Consider the following 20,585-nt stretch of genomic DNA (forward strand, 5'->3'; position numbering starts at 1 on the left):
AGTCTTACATGGGATGTTTTCTACGCTTTTGTAGCATTTTATTTTTCCTCTGAGTATCATTGACTGGTTTAGTCAAGGCTTTATCAGCATTTTCCGTTCTCTCTGACCCTTCAAATAAAGCAGGCAATTTATACTGCTGTGCCTGGAAGATTTCTGAGAGCACACTTCGCATGTGAAATGAGTAACAGCGCACAGAAGCTGGTAGTTTGCTGTTGAGTCCAATATAGTTTTTAACAGCTCCATCCTTCAGACAACCTCTATGTAACGCTGCATTACATTGACTGTTTCACAAAATAATCTGCACTGCATCTCAGATAACTGAATTCACAAAACAGCATTAGAAATGGAAACTTGAGCCATTTTTTGTATCAGCTCAAATTTAATCAATTCAAAACTCAGATTTAGTCTCCACATGGTATTTATTCATGTTTTACTGTTTAGTAAAAATATACTTAGTAAAAAAAAAAAAAAACTGGGAACTTGATTTTTACCGTATTTTACTTCTTGCATTACTGCAGTCTGAAATGATTTGACTTTAAAAGTACACAGGTACGTTTGAAAAAACAAACAAACAAACAAACAAACACCTTTTTAAAGGTATAGTGCACCTAAAAAAAAAGTAGTCTCATTTACTCACACTTATGTCGATCCAAACCCGTATGACTGACTTTCTTCTACAAAATAGAAGATATTTTAAACAACATTGGACCCCATTGACTTTCATTGTATGAACAAATAATCAAAAACAGAAATTTTTCAAAATATCTCCTTAATGTTGTTAATTTCGGGGTGAACTTTCCCTTTAAACCATTTCAAAGCAAATGCATTCGGTAAATATTAAGTTACTGTACCGTATATATATCATCAAAAGGCTGAAAATAACAAGATTTTTTAGCTTTATTGTTTTTAGCTATATTGCCCAGCCTTACTCCATACAATGGATTACATCAGAATCCTTGTTGAGCAAGGCTAAGCAGCATCTGTAGCACAAAAATGCCTCTTTTTTTCCAATCTTATTTTCCCTGCTCCACGGTTACATTATGTACCAGCCAGACAAGGCAGATAAGGCCTCACATCCTGTTACAGTAGTCAGTCAATGGGTAATACTCTTCTTTTATCACTGTTACAGCTCCTCAGTTTCAGATCAGGGGTTAGTTTTAATCTGCTTCTGTATTTTAAGCACTGCTCCGGCTCGGTCGAATTCCCCAGGATAAAGATAAACAGGGATGCAACAGTCCACCAGAGGGGCATTCAGTAATCTGATCTTTGATCAAATCCTCCACTGTGAAGGGAGTCGCCATGTGCTCCATGTTTCATGAGAGTTGCAAAGCCGCCACAATATAATAAAGCAACAGATATATAAGGCCGATTTATTCGTAATACCAATAGCAGAAGCGGTAAATCCTGCCAGGGAAACAAATCTGGTTTGGGTGTGCAGGGCATTTCACATTTCAAGACAGGCAATGCTCATTCTCAACCATTTTAACGGCTAAAATGGCTATTCTCATCTGCTACAATTAGTTAAGAGTTCAAATGGTTAAACTGCAATATCATATATGAAAATGACTTACTAAAAATTTAACTAAATTATTGCTGTTTTTTTGTTGCGAACAGAAAGGATCAAACTGGAACTTGGTAATGTTTCAATAGCATCATTAAAAAAATAGTTAATTTAACTGTGAGGAAGAACAAATGCATCGCTCCCTTGCCCTCTCTAAGTTGTCATTATTTTTCATTGATTAACTGTCATAACCGGCAGCATGAAACATGAAGTGAGGGATCACATTTCCTTGAAGGTTTCCCTGAAGTAGCTCATTAGAGTTTTGAAACTGGAGAAACTATTGTAACACTGTTTTCACACTGTTAATCACGTCTAATAGGATATTCATTTAAAGTACGACATTTTTGACCTAACAAGAAGAGTGGAACATACAGAAACAAAGTCATGCAAGTACAACTCCTTCTACTTAAATGAGGAAATAAACAAAATATTAAAATTTTATCACCAAATCAGAAATATTTTTTACAACAAAGATATAATTAATGTAGCATCTTCAGCTCAAATTACATAATTTTCCAAGTGGATCCAGTTAATGCATTTGCTCATTTTAGTGTTAGCATTACTTTTATACTATTATTATATAGTATTTATTATTATTTTGAATTAACTTTTATTTTTATAATTTCAGTTTTCTTGTTAGTTTTTGTTATTTTTATTATGTTATTTAATGTCTTATATATTTCCATTTAGCTTTAATTATTCAGTTTTAGTAATTTTAGCACTTCAACTTAAGCTTATTTCAGTTAGTTGCCAAGGCAACATTTCACATTTTTATTTGTTTCTCATCTAATATTTATATTTTATTTCAGCTTTATTTCAATTTCCCCCAAAAATGGTTTTAGTAACCAATTGTTCATTCTAGTTCTGTTTTCGGTTTAATTCAGTTCCCTGTTCCGGGTTGCCTGAGCTTGTTTGTTTCCATGGTTTCCACCTCTTTCTGTTCCAGTTAATTATGTTACCATGTATATTAAAGCCCTATGGTTACGTTCAGAACATCAGTCCAAATCCGATTTTTGTGTATATCTGATTGAAATCTGATTGAAATACGATTAGATTTACCAAGTGTGAATGGCAAAAAATAAAAAAATAAAAAAAAAATCACATGAAATGCTATTTTTTACAAATCCGTTTCAAGCTACATTCCTATGCGGTTTTAAATCCTATTCAAATCGCATATTTGGAAATCCTTTTCCGTCTGACTGCTCTGATCGGATTTCGAGTGATTTATGTGATGTTTTATCAGACGTTGTTATAGAAAACATGCTGAAAGTCGCTGCAGAAACAAGGTTGTGTTGTTGCAAAGTGACATATGCGCAGAAAATTACAATATAACGGAGACATGTTTTGAAACCGGCTGAGATTACAGCATGGAACAAGTACCTTTCCCACAGCATTTAAGCAGGCTCGGGTAACCCCAGTGCTTAAGAAACCCACTCTAAATCTAGTACATCTGGAAAATTACAGACCGGTATCCCTTCTTCCATTTGTCACAAAAACACTTGAACGAGTTGTTTTCAACCAGATCTCTTCCTTTCTTACACAGAACAACCTCCTGGACAACAATCAGTCTGGTTTCAAAAGCGGACACTCAACTGAGACTGCCCTGCTCTCAGTAACTGAAGCTGTGAGATTGGCAAGAGCAGCTTCCAAATCCTCAGTTCTCATCCTGCTGGATCTGTCTGCTGCCTTTGACACAGTTAACCACCAGATCCTCCTGTCAATCCTAAAGACCAAAGGCATCTCGGGAACCGCACTCCAATGGTTCAAGTCATACCTCTCAGGTAGGTCCTTTAGTGTGTCATGGAGGGGTGAAGTGTCTAAGACCCAACATCTAGCTACTGGAGTGCCTCAGGGCTCAGTGCTTGGACCACTTCTCTTCTCCATCTACATGACATCACTAGGATCTGTGATTCAGAAACATGGCTTTTCCTATCACTGCTATGCTGATGACACACAACTCTACTTCTCATTCCAGCCTGATGATCCGACGTAAGCTGCTCGCATCTCAGCCTGCCTGACAGACATTTCTGGCTGGATGAAGGACCACCACCTTCAACTAAACATTGCAAAGACAGAGCTGCTTGTGGTCCCGGCCAACCCAACACTTCGTCACAACTTCACCATTCAGCTAGGCTCGTCATCCATAACTCCACCACTGCCCGGTCATGTAGATTTGCCTTGTTCAACATTAGAAGGATCAGGCCCTTCCTATCAGAGCATGCTACCCAACTCCTTGTCCAAGCGCTTGTTCTATCCAGACTGGACTATTGTAATGCTCTCCAGGCTGGTCTTCCAGCTTGCATGGTCAAACCTCTGCAAATGATCCAAAATGCTGCAGCTAGAGTGGTCTTTAACGAGCCGAAGAGGGTACACGTCACTCCTCTCCTCACAAAATTGCACTGGTTGCCAGTTGCCACTCGCATCAAATTCAAGTCACTGACGTTTGCCTACAGAACAACCACTGGCTCTGCTCCCTTTTACCTAAACTCATTACTTCAGACTTACGTGCCATCCAGAAACTTGCTCTCTGCAAGCGAACGTTGTCTTGTGGTGCCATCTCAAAGAGGCACACCTTGACTGTTTGGTGAACGTGATTTCACCAAGTACCACATGTTCCTGGATCAACATCTTTGTTGATCCTGGAACAACTTTCCAATCAACCAATCAGATTTGAGGGACAAGTTTACAGTTTATGTCAAGTTTAGGCGTAGACCCAGGGTGAGGTGCTTCAACATCAGTGTTATTCACCTATCATTTCCCTCTGATTTTAGGGAAAAGTTATGGGTAGGGTTAGGCTTAGGGGTGAGGATAGGGTAAGGACTAAATTTTGGGACAGGAATGTTATTCCAGGATCAACAAAATATGTTGATCCAGGAACATGTCTTACTTGGCAAAATCACGGTGACCTTGACTGTTCCCTGCTAGTGGAATGATCTGCCTAACTCAACCAGAGCTACTGAGTCCATAGCCATTTTCAAGAAACGGCTGAAGACGCATCTTTTTCGGCAGCAGTTGATCCAGTAATACTAACACTTTCTCTTCTATTCTATTTATAAAAGTAAATAATAAAATACTTTACATGCACTGTACTGCGTTAGATTGAACTGAGAAGGGTCATAGCACATGCATACTGTTGTCCTAGTTAGTTTAACTGCTTCTATTGTTCTCATTTGTAAGTCGCTTTGGATAAAAGCGTCTGCTAAATGAAGAAATGTAAATGTAAATGACACAATGTTTGTTTCCGGCTCATTCTTTACGATATTGTCTAGATAAGCATCATAAAAAGCCTATAAAAAAAAAAAAACTAACACTGTCAGAGCAAGAGTTGAAAGTTGAACTGCAGCAGCTGTCAGTTTCTGCGAGGCGCATCAAAGGTCCGGGCCCTGAGCTTTAACATCGCTGTCTGTGTGATTGTGAGTTTTCTCTCAGTCTGACGCTGTGAGTGACACAAAGTGGCTAAGAGAAGGAAAACCTGCGTAAGCTCTTCCTGCCTCAGACCTGGGCAAAAACATGACAACTGAGCGCATTTATGATTTGCTGCAATCAAGTCTAGACGAGATATTCAAAATGATATGCAGGTCTGAGTGAGGATGTGAATTTTGATTTTGTTATGGGTCACATCAAATGCCTCTAAAGCAACATAGACACGACAATGTTTTGGCATTGACAACTGCATATAAATGTTGATATATGGCCGATATACACCATATTGCCAAAAGTTTTGGACGTCTGCCTTTATATGCACATGAACTTTAATGACATCCCATTCGTAATCTGTAGGGTTTAATACAGAGTTGGCCCACCCTTTGCAGCTATAACAACTCTTCTGGGAAGGCTTTCCACAAGGTTTAGGAGTGTGTTTATGGGAATTATTGACCATTCTTCTAAAAAAGGCAATTTGTGAGGTCAGGCACTGATGTCGGACGAGAAGGCCTGGCAGTCGCATGTCTCTGCTCTAATACATCCCAAAGGTGTTATATTGGGTTGAGGTCAGGATTCTGTGCAAGCCAGTCAAGTTCCTCCACACCAAACTCGCTCATCCATGTCTTTTTATAGACCTTGCTTTGTGCACTGGTGCGCAGTCATGTTAGAACAGGAAGAGGCCATCCCCAAACTGTTCCCACAAAGTTGGGAGCATGAAATTGTCCAAAATGTCTTGGTACGCTGAAGCATTAAGAGTTCCTTTCACTGGAACTAAGAGGCCAAGCCCAAGCCCTGAAAAACAACCCTACGCTAATCCTCCCTCCACCAAACTTTACACTTGGCACAATGCAGTCAGGCAATTACCGTTCTCCTGGCAATGGCCAAACCCAGACTTGTCCATCGGATTGCCAGACAGAGAAGTGTGATTCATCACTCCAGAGAACACGTCTCCATTGCTCTAGAGTCCAGTGGCGGCGTGCTTTACACCACTGCATCTGATGCTTTGCATTGCACTTGGTGATGTAAGGCTTGGATGCAGATGCTCGGCCATGGAAACCTAATCCATGAAGCTCTCTATGCTCTGTTCTTGAGCTAATCTGAAGGCCACACGAAGTTTGGAGGTCTGCAGCTATTGACGCTGCAGAAAGTAGGCGACTTCTGCGCACTGTGTGCCTCAGCATGCGCTGACCCCGCTCTGTGAATTTACGTGGCTGAGTTGCTGTTGTTCCCAATTGCTTCCACTTTGTTATAATACCACTAACAGTTGACCGTGGAATATTTAGTAGTGAGGAAATTTCACGAATGGACTTATTGCACAGGTGGCAACCTATCACGGTACCACGCATGAATTCACTGAGCTCCTGAGAGTGACCCATTCTTTCACAAATGTTTGTAGAAGCAGTCTGCATGCCTAGGTGCTTGATTTTATACAACTGTGGCCATGGAAGTGATTGGAACACCTGAATTCAATGATTTGGAGGGGTGTCCCAATACTTTTGGCAATATAGTGCATCTTCAATGTTTAATGTTATCATTATCATTAAGAAAATGGGGCTGATATATTAAAGCTGATAAATAATGGATTACTTCCTTTAGCTGAGCCACTTTAGATGTGCACTGTTCACCATGATGGATTTGAATTGCTTGAAATATAATTGGAATCACTTCAAGAAAGGAAAATACAGTTAAGTGCAACATGTGCAGTGCAAGTCTGTCATATAGGCTACATAAAATTATGACATTATAATTGTGTGCTTGGGACATGGCTTTTAATGGTGAGACTTTTTTTTTTTTAATCATTCTCTCAAAAATTCTAGAAAAAATTTTCAACCCATGCAGTCTAGACTAAAACACAGACTGCAGACTGGTCTACTCTAAGTGGTTAAAAGCAAGTGGGAAATTCTATATTATAGCTAAGCCACAATTTGTCTTTGCCAAAAACCCAGTGCTATTGTTTCCACAAAGGACTGTCAGAAGGACATTGTCTAAGTGGATCAATGATGTATTTTTAGGGGGTTTGTTTGTGCTAAGCCTCAAGAGGCCCCTCATCTAGTGGTGATTAAATTGGATTAAAGAATCAAGCCCTCTTAATTACTGCTATTATCATCAATAGGAAATTAGGCAGTCTGAAAATGACTGTGCTAATTAGCCTGTTTGTGACTCCATGTTTATTCAGCTTTCCGCAGCCTCGTTTGCCTGAAATGGAATGATAGGGTTTGTGAGCATGCAGTCTTCTGTAGAGCAATCACAATATGCCACTCAAACATAAGCAACCCATCTTTTCTTCTGAACAATTCTGCATCACCACTAACTCGAGGTAAGATCCACTCCATATGTGCTTACATCATAATAACACATGTTAAAGATGCAATCTAAAAATGGCCAAAATTAAGATTGCACTGACAGTTATGTCATGAACTCTGTTCGGGCCAAATGTAACCCAAAATCAAAAGTACAACAAAAGAAACTATATTTTGTATAAAGACAATGAAGACTATTTTAGTATAATTTTAGGACCAAGAATTAACACCCATATCCTCATTACCCAAAAAGTAATGCAAAAAAATAAAATAAATTATATATAAAATGATGCAGAACGATTTTATGGTACTGAATATCATTGCACTGCCTTTAAACTGATTTAATGGTAAATATTTTAAAAAAAGAATCCAAAATAATATATATATATATATATATATATATATATATATATATATATATATATATATATATATATATATATATATATATATATATTATTTTGGATTCTTTTTTTGCGCCACAGCACAAACCCTATCACCCTATCAATGCATATTAGAATGATTTCTGAAGGATCATGTGATACTGAAGACTGGAGTAATGGCTGATGAAAATTCAGCTTTGCATCATCGAAATAAATTATATTTCAAAGTATATTAAAATAGAAAACCATTATCTTAAACTGTAATAATACTTCAAAATATTACACTTTTTTTCTGTATTTTTGATCAAATAAATGCAGGCTTGATGAGAATAAGAGACAGCCATTCAACGTTCTGAAACTTAGCCTGTCAATTATAACAAACACTTTGCAAAAAGGAAGTTGTTGAAGGATGTTGCAATGCCAACTATACTGCACCCAACAGCAAATCCCCAACCTGTAAGCACTGTCAGAACTTCACTCATTTCACATGCAGACAGGTGAGCCAATCGTATGAAATGCTATTTACATACAACATTCTTCAGAGAAGGGAGCAATATGACCCTTTTAAAAGCTTACTTTTTGGGTGGCACCTGTCCGACGTTGACTTTTACGCAGATGATCTTGCGTGTTTGCACGCCCATGGTGCAGGTGGATTTGTCTGCGCTGGAGGAGGTATTGAGAGTGGATGTGGTGGTGTCCTCCACACACTGTCCCCAGGGGCCCGTCTGCCAGTGATACACGATGCAGGGATGCTCATTACAGTTCCGCACCTCCTGTAGGGCGCTGGTGTTCGGACAGCCGGAACCTCCTGCAAGAGAGTGAAGACATGCATTAGGTCTGACACGTGTCCGGCGTCATGTCACGCCACAGCAGCTTGAGGATCTCCACACTAGAAGCGTCGAATGTCAACTCAGGAGAAGACTTCAGCTACAGTCAAATGAAAGTGAAAAGCATTGAAAATAAATCACAACCAGAAATACATTATCCTGCTCATCATTGCATTCATTTAAAACAGTAATATTGTGGAAAATTATTAAAATTTTAAATAACTGTTTTCTATTTAAATATATTTTAAACTGTAATTTATTCCCGTGATCAAAGCTGAATTTTCAGCATCATTACTTCAGTCTTCAGTGTCACATGATCTTTTAGAAATCATTCTAATATGATGATTTGCTGCTCAAGAAACATTTTTGAATATTATCATCAATGTTGAAAACAGATGTGCTGCTTCATATTTTTGTGCAAACCATGATAGTTTTTTTTTTTCAGGATTCATTGATGAAAAGACAAAGCATTTATTTAAAATAGAAATCTTTTATAACATTATAATTGTAAAAATGTAAATCTTTGATGAATTAAAGTATTAATATATTTAGAAAAATCTTATTGACCCTATGGAAGTAAATGAATGACATATGACTTTGAAACAAAAAAGCAAGTAAAATTGCACTAATTGAAAAATAAAATGCATTGCATTTGCATTTTGGGGGGTGAAATTCAACATGATTGTTAACCTGTGAGTATTTCAAAGGAATAATTTCACACACAATTTCATTAAAATAAACCATATTCACCTTCCGGATTTAATTTCCAAAGTATTCAATGTTTAAAAGAGTGAAATGTTTTCAGTTCAAATTTTCACAGCTTAAATATACAATCATGTTGAATTTCAGCCCCCCCAAAATGCAATGTATTAAAATGCAAGCACTGCTAATGCAATGCATGTTATATATTAGTGCAATTCAACATGCTTTTCTGACTCAAAACTGGAAACAATAGTGTATATGTTAAAAACGTTGCATACAGTACATCAAATGCATACCAATACCTTATTTCTTGCTTTCTAGCTTTCTAGTTTTCCTAGCTTCTGTCCTTTGGAGTGAGACAGGTCAAGTGTTCATTTTCTCAAATCTCAACATATCGGCGACGTCTCCAGTCGCTTTAACTTGTTCTAAATTGATTTAGATGAAACACTCCACATAATTGCCACCTCCTAATTCCTCACAAGTGGCATAAAGTCGATGCAGCCGGAGGAGAGCGACGCGGTGTGTCTAAGTAATTGCTGACATTTACAGGTTTGCAGATGACAGAGCAGCCCAGTGGGCCTGTGAATCAAAGAAGAGCGTTACGAGAGGAAGTGAGCGCATACGTCTGCTTGCTTTAACTTTATAACACGCACAGTGGTAAAGTTATTGGCTTTGACTGTCAGATCCATTACATAGGTGATTATTATGTTTCTATTGAGCAATAATAATAGGGCTTTCACACTATGAGCCAGATTTACTAACAGCTTGACCTAGAGCAAACCCTATTTTGGCGTTAAAAAACTCTGTTAGAACACAGCGCCTGTGTTCTTTAATGTGAGCATTGTCAGTAAATCATCTGCATAACTTTCACTCCCGTCGGCAGTTTTATGGGATTTCGCTCTCACGCTTATTCGCCCTGTTTAGTAAATCTGCCCCTGTGTTTATCTTTACAGTAAGCGATGAAGCCTGAATTGTGATGGCAAAATGTCTATGAGCGATTCTTCAGTTCAAGGCACTTTTGACACCTTGAAAAATCATATTTCTTCAAATGATGTTTCATCTGCGTTAAAACCTTTATCACATGACCTGGAATAAAGATCTGATCGTGGCTTTGATGAGCTTTCAAGAATAATGTGGCATCATATATGACATGATGACATTCCTCATGTTTTGGAAGAAAAGTTACAGTAGGGATGCTTTGAACTTTCAAACACAGGAAAACAGTTAGCTGTCAATTTAAAAAGTTAAAAAAGTGTTTCTAACTATACTTATCTAAATAGTTTTGTAAAGACACCTAAAAAAAAAAAGCTGCTGACAGATTTCGTGATTTTTCATGTCACGAAAAAGCTCCATTGTCGCTTCTCATTTTCATCATTACCAAATATAAACTTCTTTGAAAAAACATATTTTTAAATGTGAATGAATAAAATTAATGAAAAGCACGTGGATTGAAAGTATGTATTATTTTTCCTTAAAGGGATAGTTCGGCCAAAAATGATATTTAACCCATGATTTACTCACCCTCAAGCCGTTCGAGATGCATATGTCAATCTTTTTTCAGATGAACACATTTTCAGTTATTTTAGAAAATGTCTTGGATCTTTCAGTGGTTATAATGTGAAGCTATGGGGTCCACCTCCTTCAAGTCCCATAATGTGCATGCATCCTTCACAAAAGTAATCCATCCGGCTCCAGGGGGATAAACGAAGGCCTTCTGAGGGTAATCCGTGCGGTTTTGTCGTAAAAATATACATATTTAAAACTTTATAAACGAAAATAACTGGCTTCCGGTAGCGGTCGACGTGCGTTCACGGAGATGGATGCTGGCGTATGACGTAGGACGTAGGACGTAGCGTAGGAAGCGTCGTGACGTAGAACGAACGTAGAGTTTTGTTTTGCTCTGCTCTCTGGCTGCACTGTCACGTTCGTTCTACGTCACGACGCTTCCTGCGCTACAGAGATGGATGCTGGCGTAGGACGTAGCGTAGGAAGCGAACATTTTGGGACTTGAAGGAGGTGGACCCCATAGCTTCACATTATAACCACTGAAAGATCTAAGACATTTTCTAAAATAACTGAAAATGTGTTTGTCTGAAAAAAGATTGACATATGGATCTCGAACGGCTTGAGGGTGAGTAAATCATCAACTATCCTTTTAAAAGAGAAATTGGGAAAAAGTATAAGATTAAAGACGACGAGATAAAGATTTAGGCAAATTATAAGAAAAAAAACAACAACAACAACAAAAAAAAATTTTCTGCAAAAAAAAAAAGAAATAATAATCTGAATGGACTGAAGAATCACCCATACACAGTGTGGAATCATAAACCAATCATAAACTGCCTCAGTGCTTGGCTCATAAAATATTCATGCACTCTGTACAGCTGCAGAAAGTAAAACTGTTGAGCATCTGAAGTAAACTCCTAAATCAATAATATTAAACTCAAAACGATGCAAATAAGAGTACAAGCCAGGGTTTACAAATCTACAGCGTGAAACCTTGTTGACTACTACCATTAATTATATCCCAGGGTAAAGTATGAACAGTGTGAAAAACACTGAACAAAAATCCCAGGGTTAAGAAGAGTGAAAAGCCAAATTAATATTTGTGGTCTTTCCACAGGAAGACGTTTGTGTCTCCATGAAGCTTGACTATACAGCGTTGCGAACGCCTCCACAGATTCTTGATGTTGAGCTTTTCAGAAGATGTTCTGCAATCAAAGAAAGCACATTCACTGGTTTATTTCTGTGGGTGTTTGTAATGAATTGATTTCCTGAAATGACACCTCACGATCAGGTTTTAAGCCAGAAACAATAACATACGCAACGCAATGCAAAATACATACAGCTGTAATAAGCATTTTTGTGCTACTTTAAAGCTAACCTCAAATCAAACACTGAACAGAAATAGAACACTACAGTAGTTAGGACTTGTTGACTAATATTCTGAAAAGAAGGTAACAAATTATACAATTTTGAATAAATGTTAAAAATGCATAAACATTTGATGCATTAATTCGAGTGTTTAGATATGGTATGGTATTAACAATTAGTAAGTTGATATATAAAAAAATAAATAAAAAAATGTATATATATTAAAGGGATAGTTCACCCCAAAATAAAAATTCTGTCATCATTTACTCAAGAATGTGTGCAACCAAACAGTTGATTGACCCCAATGACTTCATAGTAGGCCTATATCTTTTTTCCATACTATGGAAGTCAATGGGGTCTATTAAATGTCTGGTTAGCCATATTCTTCAAAATCTATCTATTTTTAATGTTCAGCAGAAGTAAGAAACTCATACAGGTTTGGAACAACTTGAGGGTGAATACATAATGAATTTTCATTTTTGAGTGAACTATCCCTTTAAGAGTACTGATTGCTTTTTGATTGTCCCAAGTGGTTTTCCACATGTCTTTGAGCCTAAATTCAATCCGTTCATCATATAAAGCGATCGTGTCTCTTCAAAACATTTTAACTAAACCGTTCAATACATATGGATTAGTTTTATGATCTCTTTATGAACTTTTTGAAGCTTTAAAGTGGTGGTTGCGTAGCTGCCAATGGAGGGACAGAAATCTCTCAGATTTCTTCAAATAGATCTTAATTTGTGTTCTGAAGATGAACGAAAGTATTATGTGTTTGGAATGACACGAGGGTGAGTAATTAATGGCAGAATTTTCATATTTGTGTGAACTATCCCTTTAAGATGCTCCATCATGACAGTTTTTGACCTGAAAAACTGGCCATGGAAGAAAGCATTTATACTAGTGTCCGCAATAGCGCCCCGTGTGGCAACACTGAGAATGCGATGCGTACACTGCGCTGGGAACTGCATTCTGAATACTCTAAATTTCAGAACTCAACAATGTGCTTGAGTTTGCACAAGTGTCTGCGTTCATGTACTTCTGTAAAGCATGTTTCTGGCCTTTTGTAATGTGCTACAGCAGTTTCATAAGAGACCCAGAGGACTCTCTTTTTTCCCCCCCTGTTTACAGTATGACTTTCATCATTATGCTGACTTCACAAATGGGCTCTCAAGGACATGCATTATGTATAAGGTCTAGCTGCATGAACTGCTGCATTTGGCATCTCACGTCAGATGTCAAGCAGATGTCTTGAACAGAAAGCATGGTCCATATACTCATCTTCAGATAAATCTAGCTGCCTCCCAAAGGTCATCGCTCAACTGAAGGCAGTTACTTTAGAGGAAAATGGTGCTCAAAGCAAATTAATTCAAGTGAAAGATCTCGCTTTCTTCATTTATATTCTTTGTGGATGTAACATTAAACTATGAATATAAGACTCCATTAACACATTCTAGCTCTACAACACAATCTCTGAAAAGAAAACACATCTAAATCTACACACTGCACACTTTAGATGAAAAGACTGAAATGTACCATAAAGTTCGGGAAACTTTGGAACCCTCGTAAGACCTTGAGATAAAGCAAAAGTTATGAACGTCTTCGTTTTTATCTTTAGACATGAGAATCAGCAACGAGGGAGTAAATATTTCAGGAACTACTCGACTAGTACAAAGTAAATGTTTTAACATTACACATATTTGAGTAATGGTAAAACAATCAGCAGTAAGACTTAGCGGTCACTTCAAACCATGCAAACAAATCTAAGATGACTTCTACAGGAAACTACTCTACAGGCCCTAAAAACACGAGGTGTTTTGATGTGTTACCCTCCATAACTGTAATCCATGCCACAACCATTGACGTCACTGTAGAGAAAGCACAGCGGTAATTGGATATATACTTCTCTGAGCGGTATATGATACAGAAATTACAAATGATAGGAAAACAGAGGAAATACATAACTTTTAACCCTATAAAGTCTGCTGCATCATATTTTATACTTTATTTGATAAGGCCACTAATAAAAATTTTGCTAAAATCATGTTAAAATGTTAGCATCAAATATGACCCATCAGGCTTTTGAGAAATGTTTATTTGTTCATCTCTCAATCATCATTTCATTCCATTGTATTATATGTAAAAACTACAGAGCTTTGATCATAAAACAAAGCATTTTGTATCTTATTAAGACATATCGTAGGCAGATGTAGAGTGACGACTTGATATTTATATGCATTTTATTGAAGTAGTCTGTTAAACGGCAAATCTCATTGATTTACAAACTATCGAATTACAGAATCGAGCTTTTCCATATAAATATCAGCAACTGCATATAAAACTGAGGTGTTTTTTGAGGTGTATGAGCTCCATATTCCCACTATATCTTACTAAATGAGCCATAAAGCCTGATGCATCAAATATGAAACTCAACAAAAACACTTTTTTTTTTTTTTTGTCTAAAAAGACTATTCTGACTATTTCATGTCAGATTTTACAGGGTTAAAAACATGAAATCAAATATTCAGACTGCTATTTTTGTAACCCTTCCCCCCTATTCTGGCATACAGTATAACACCAGCTTCATTCCCGGTGAATGATAATCAGATTTGTTGAATTTTATTCTGAAATACATCAGACTACAGAAGTAAAATGGGTTGTGAACTGTATTTGACTTGGACTTGAACACCATCTACCTCAGTAGCTTACTCGTGTAAACTGACAGTAAACCTGTCTGGAACAGATAAAGTGGATTTAAGAGTTTTGGAACACTGACTCTCGGTGATGTCACATTGCTGCGAGAGCGAGGAGCCATCCATCACACAAACGGTTTCAGGTTGAGAAATTCTGCCCTTGTGTGAGTCTTTCCTTGACAGTTTCCTGTCAGCTTTTTTAGGCTAATCTTATGCACTACAGACCATAGAAAAGCACAAGTTTTTTGCATGTCAGCTTGTTACAGTGGCCCAGAAAAGTAATTAGACACTTAAGTCACACTTTAAAATGTATGCAGGTCATTGTATTAGATACAAAATACCACAGCACATGGCATTCGCAAATAAATGATGCTGGAGCTTTACTCAGAACTAACTTAATTTTTCTGAGCCATATTTACACTAATATTTCATTTTCCATTTGCTTTTTGTCGTCTTTTTTTCCTCAAACATCTTTTTGTGAAATATTTTGCCTGTAAAGTTTCTTTACAATAAATGCTGTTTGCTCTGATGTAAATGCAAAAAAAAAAAAAATGGTGTCCAAAAACTTTTTGGAGCCACTGTATATTGTTCAGTTTCTCTTTAAGTATAATTAAAACAAAAACAAATGCTCTGTTCCTAAAGGTAGCGAACTGTCTATTTAGGCAGTATTTTGAAGCATCACAGGGATCATTTAGCTGGCTTCCAAGATGACTTTTGGACAAATTTAAGGCATTATTGCATATATTCCTTGGGGTGAAGGCAATAAATAATGGGCAATAAATCCAATCTGGTGGACAAAGGAGAAAAAATAATAATACTTATTGATAATCAATTAATAAGTTGATAAATATACGTATAAATATACGTATATATATATATATATATATATATATATATACGTATATATATATATATATATATATATATATATATATATATATATATATATATATATATATTGTATATATATATTGTATATGTATACAATGCATAAAATAACAATACTACTTTTTACTTAATATTTGGATTTGTATTCCTAGAGTATTGTGTGAGTTTAGCACTGCTGAAATGAAAACATGCAAGTACCCATGTAATATCTTCTGTACCTTCTCCTGCGTTGTAAGCCAGTATGGCTCTGGTTCTCATCTGCTTGCCCTCGGCGGTTTTGCTGGAGCAGGTCTGGGAGCAGGTGGACCATTCAGTCCAGAGACTGAGAGCACAGTCTTTAGGGCAGGGAACCATACAGGGCACAGGTGCAGGGTAGACCGCATCGGCACACATCTCCTTCTCCACCTCTGAACCTGAAGCACAACACATGGTGTCAACAACATGTTTCAAATTCATTAAGCACCATTCTTCTAGTGCCTTACATGTAGCTAAAGTTGACCTTCATAGTTGACCTTTGCACATCAACGGGTAAAAATGTTTTAAATATAATAGCTGTTACTGTATTGTAGATTTTATCATGGCTGCAATCTTGCAATGGAAAATCATTATCCAGAAATATTATTATGATATTAAATTGGCTTCATGAACATTAGCTTGATTGTTTTTTACTGTGTATGCTGTAAAACTGACTCGATTCTGATTAAAACTGAGGCCAAAATGTTCAATTTGAGCTGATGAAAATATTTTCATCAAGCCTATTTTTAAGGCTTTTTACATTTCTTGATCATTACGTGCATAACAATTAGGTACATTTCCCCCATGATTCGTAATACTGTAATGCAATTAAATCTGATAACTGTAATGCTAAAAAATAAAAAGATATGAATTATTATTTATTCATACATCAAAGTAGTATTTGTTGTATTGCCTTTAATTCAAGCTTATTAAAATACTAAATATTAATTAAAAAAATATTACAATTTAAACCTTAATTAGATTAATACAAATATATTCATTATTCAAATACAAATATTACTTCATATAATACAGTATATAAAAATATTGTCTAATATTGTCAGATAATACACACAAAAAAAGAAAATAATAAAAAACGCCATTGATAATCACCACCGAGAATAAATGGAGCTATAAAAAACACATCCAGATGCATTATGGTAATGAAAATGTGGATGTTAAATGTACTTAACTGTCATGAAAATAAACGTCACATGGCAAAATGTTAATGGGCCTAAAATTAGGCAACATTTTCTTTATGCAAAATATGATTCACCCAGGCAAGCTTTTAATGCATTTCAAAACAATCTGTTGTCCTATTTTGAAACCGTGCCATCCTAAAAACAGTAGAAAGCAATCGTACAGATGGTTCTGAGGGACAGGCAAAAACAAAACATGTGCAATTGTCAGCGTGTTGTTGTTTGGCAGCATTCATTACCACGCACAGGCTCTCTCAAGGGTTTTTATCATATCTTTTACTCTGAGCCAAATATGATGAGTATCAGCTTGGTTTTGGCTTTAGCACAGTGACATGCTGGGGAGAAAAAAAAGAAAAAAAAAACTCTCTCTCTGCTTGAGCACTGAACCACAAACACCCAATAAATATTTCTATCAAAAGCAGGGACAGTCCAAGTTTTGCTTGTAGCAGATAGCGATACAATATTTACATCGATCTGTGTCAGAACCGTGGCCATGAAGCAATATTGTGTGTCACTCTCCGGCTGTCGGAGTGAAGCAGATGCCAAGTCTGCCTGTTAAAAAAACAACAACTAGCAGATCAATTTTAATCAGTGCATGATGGAATCAATCTGCCACAGCGTGCGGCTACAGCGAGGCAGGTTATGGCGAGACGGGGGCTTTCCATTGCTCACGCGGCAGATGCTAGAGAACATTATTGCACGCTATTATTATTTCATAGACGTCATATCACATGGCCACACAGCAGATTCTGAATGACAGTGGTCACGTGACAGCCGGATTTCTTGAAAACAACAGATGTTTCCTTACAGAGTCAGTGATGGTTTGTCTTTTTCAAACTCTCCAGCATTTGCTCAATAAACATACTGAGTCTTAAAGGGATGATTCACCCAAAAAATGGTGTCATCCCTGACTCACCCTCATGCTTTTCCAAACCTGTATGAGCTTTTTTCTTCTGTTGAACACAAACGAAGATATTTTGAAGAATGTTGGTAACCAGACAGTTGACGGTAGCCATCATACTACGGAAATACTGTGGAAATCAACAGAAGAAAAAAGCTCATACAGGTTTGGAAAAGCATGAGGGTGAGTCAGGGATGACAAAAAAAAATTCTTTCAACAGAAGAAAGAAACTCACACAACAACATGAGGGTGAGAAAATTATGACAGAATTTTCATTTTTTGGGGAACTACCCCTTTAATGTGGTAGAATTGCAAAACTTTCCATGAAATTCCATCAGCAATAACTGGAAGCGTCCACTGTTATTAAAGGGATACTTCACCGATTAGCATTAAGCTTGGTATCAGTAGAAACCCGGTAGTATTTTCTAATGACCGTGCTTCCCTCCCTCATGTCCCCCTGAGACGAGAGATTTCTGTATTGTGTGTCTGGAAAAAACCTCCAATGACGCAAAAATTGTCGTTTTGCGTCGGAGGCTTTTTTGTCCAGAGGCGAGAGACTACAGCCAGTAGGAGGACCTCGTTCCGCATGTGTTCAACCCGCCCATAGGGGGATCTCACGATAAAACGCCGTCTTTTCAGTTTCGAGTCGACTAGTAGCCTAGTTGTGTCATTTCTTCCGATACTGCCCTCTGTAACCGGTAGGCGTGGCTTGGGAGTGGCCTCGTAGGGCAGCGAAGCAAGTGCATTCTGGGAGTTGTCGTCTTTCATCCACATGAGCCAAAAATACATTTTCTGGCTTTTCTCAGTCTAGAAGACACCAACTTCTAAAATAATTTCACATTTCTACTACATAAATGACCCAATTTAAATACACATTCATCTTTCCAGCGGTGAAATATCCCTTTAACTTCAAACATCCATTATGGTCCTCAGATATTTTTTAGCAAAGAAACAAAGGATTTGCAAACCACCCGGTTGCTATGAGCACTTTAGAGGAAGAATTAATGGATTAGCCAAATTTTGCCAGGTTGGAAACAATGAGTATTTGAAAGAGACTGAATATGTTGAGTTATGTCTATTTCTTTGATATCCAGCTATTTCAGATAAAAATGCTCAAAATGGTACATAAAATAAAAAAACAAGCTGTAACTGGTCATTTTACATATCGGTCGGACAGTTCTGGACCACAAAACCTGCTAAAATGATTTAAGACAATTTTAGACATGAAAACTGATCATCAAACATCACTCATGACCGTTTTCCCAGATAATCTGCACTGTAGTTAAAATGAACAACAATAACGCTTTCAACATTTTGAGAACATGGAGTATTTAGCAAAACTAACAAGTTGTTTTAGACTAGAGATACAGGGGTGACAGCTTGTCAGACTTAGAAGCCTGTCAGAACACTGTGACTGTGCCAATCAAAACATTGCTCTGTTTGATTTAGCATTCTGGCACAGCAACACTAGCACAACCAATGGAGTGAATCCATCCGTTTACCCGAGCAATGGCAGACAGCAGGAGTTCCCAGGAAACCTGTTCGAAAACAGTCATTATTTCATTTGGGGTCTCTATTGTGGTGAAGAAATTACACACTTCACCTTTAACTTCCTGCTGTCAGGTGGACAACTAGTAAGTGATATGATTGATTTCAAATTTCACTAATCTTACAAAGTAGCATTTTTTTTTTTTTTTTTTTTAAAGTACACATAATTCACCAATTCAGACTCCTAAGATTGATTCAAACGGTTTCACCAATCCATTAAAAAGAAGCACACTAATCAAATCGGACAGCACACTGTGAATATCATTACATCAGATATATTACCAAACCAAGTGCTAGATCTTTTCTCAATGCAAAAAAGGCTCCAAAAAGTGGCTTTTGTTCTAATTATACCAAGCTAATTTTTAGTGGTCAGTTTCTCTACATAAACTATCGTTCAAAAGTTTAGGTCAGTAAGACATCTCTGTTTTTTCTGGAAAGAAATCAATACTTTCCTTGAGCAAAGATGCATACATTTAAAATTCATCAAGTAAAGACATTTCTAATGTTATACAAATGTCTATTTCAAATTTATCAGATACAAATGTATCCACAAAAATATATAAAGCCGCTCAACATTGAAAACAATACAAAACATTACTTGAGCAGCAAATCAGCATATTAGAATGATTTCTGAAGGATCATGTGACACTGAAGATTGGCGCAATGATGCTGAAAATCTTACCTACCCCAAACCTTTGAATGGTGTACAGTATATTCCTAAATATTGTTGCAGGAAACACTGATAAGAGGACCTCCTCAACATGCTGTTGTTGAAGAGAATGACAATTTATGAGTGAGTGCAAGTCTTTAGCCGGTCAAATATACAAGTGCCTCTTCCAGCTATCTGAGATTGTCTTTATTGAGCAGCTGAGCTGGAGGAGGACACGATCACCATTAGCATCATGTTCACACTCCTCCGCTCTCTGCAGCTTTAACCCTGTAAATAGCTCCAGCTGAGAAGGGAAATGTTCCGGACATGCCAGCTGAGAGACTAAATAAATATGCCCATCTTCAGGATATAGCTTGAATTCCCAGAGGCTAATTACCGGATTCAAAATCAATCCTACTTTTGATTTCCGACACAGAAGCCGTCTGAACACAAGTGGGAATCTACTGGCGGTATAATCACCTGGCAAGCTTCATGCAAGAGATTATTTTAGCATTTTTGCAATAAGAGTGTGCTCCTGTTGCAGTTTTCTAGAAGGGATGGATTAAATTTGCTGTTAATTTAGGCAATCCTAGATGATTGTTTCTTCGGTAGAAATGTGAAAAAG

At 37.1% G+C, this 20,585-nt stretch overlaps 1 protein-coding gene across 5 annotated transcripts in view; it reads right to left on the reverse strand.

Moving 5' to 3' along the window:
- thsd7ab (thrombospondin, type I, domain containing 7Ab) overlaps positions 1-20,585 on the reverse strand; it is a 117,333-nt gene that overhangs the window by 37,758 nt on the left and 58,990 nt on the right. For all 5 annotated transcript variants that reach the window (XR_013823713.1, XR_013823714.1, XR_013823715.1 and 2 more), the window contains 2 exons: positions 15,867-16,061; positions 8,244-8,475 (listed from right to left, as the gene is read on the reverse strand). Coding sequence is in view for 2 of the 5 variants with exons in the window: in XM_079894865.1 (XP_079750991.1) it covers positions 8,244-8,475; positions 15,867-16,061 (427 nt within the window). In the remaining 3 variants the exon portion in view is untranslated. The remainder of the gene's footprint in view (positions 1-8,243; positions 8,476-15,866; positions 16,062-20,585) is intronic.

This window comes from Squalius cephalus, assembly GCF_949319135.1.
Source record: "Squalius cephalus genome assembly, chromosome: 15".
Lineage (NCBI taxonomy): Eukaryota > Metazoa > Chordata > Actinopteri > Cypriniformes > Leuciscidae > Squalius > Squalius cephalus.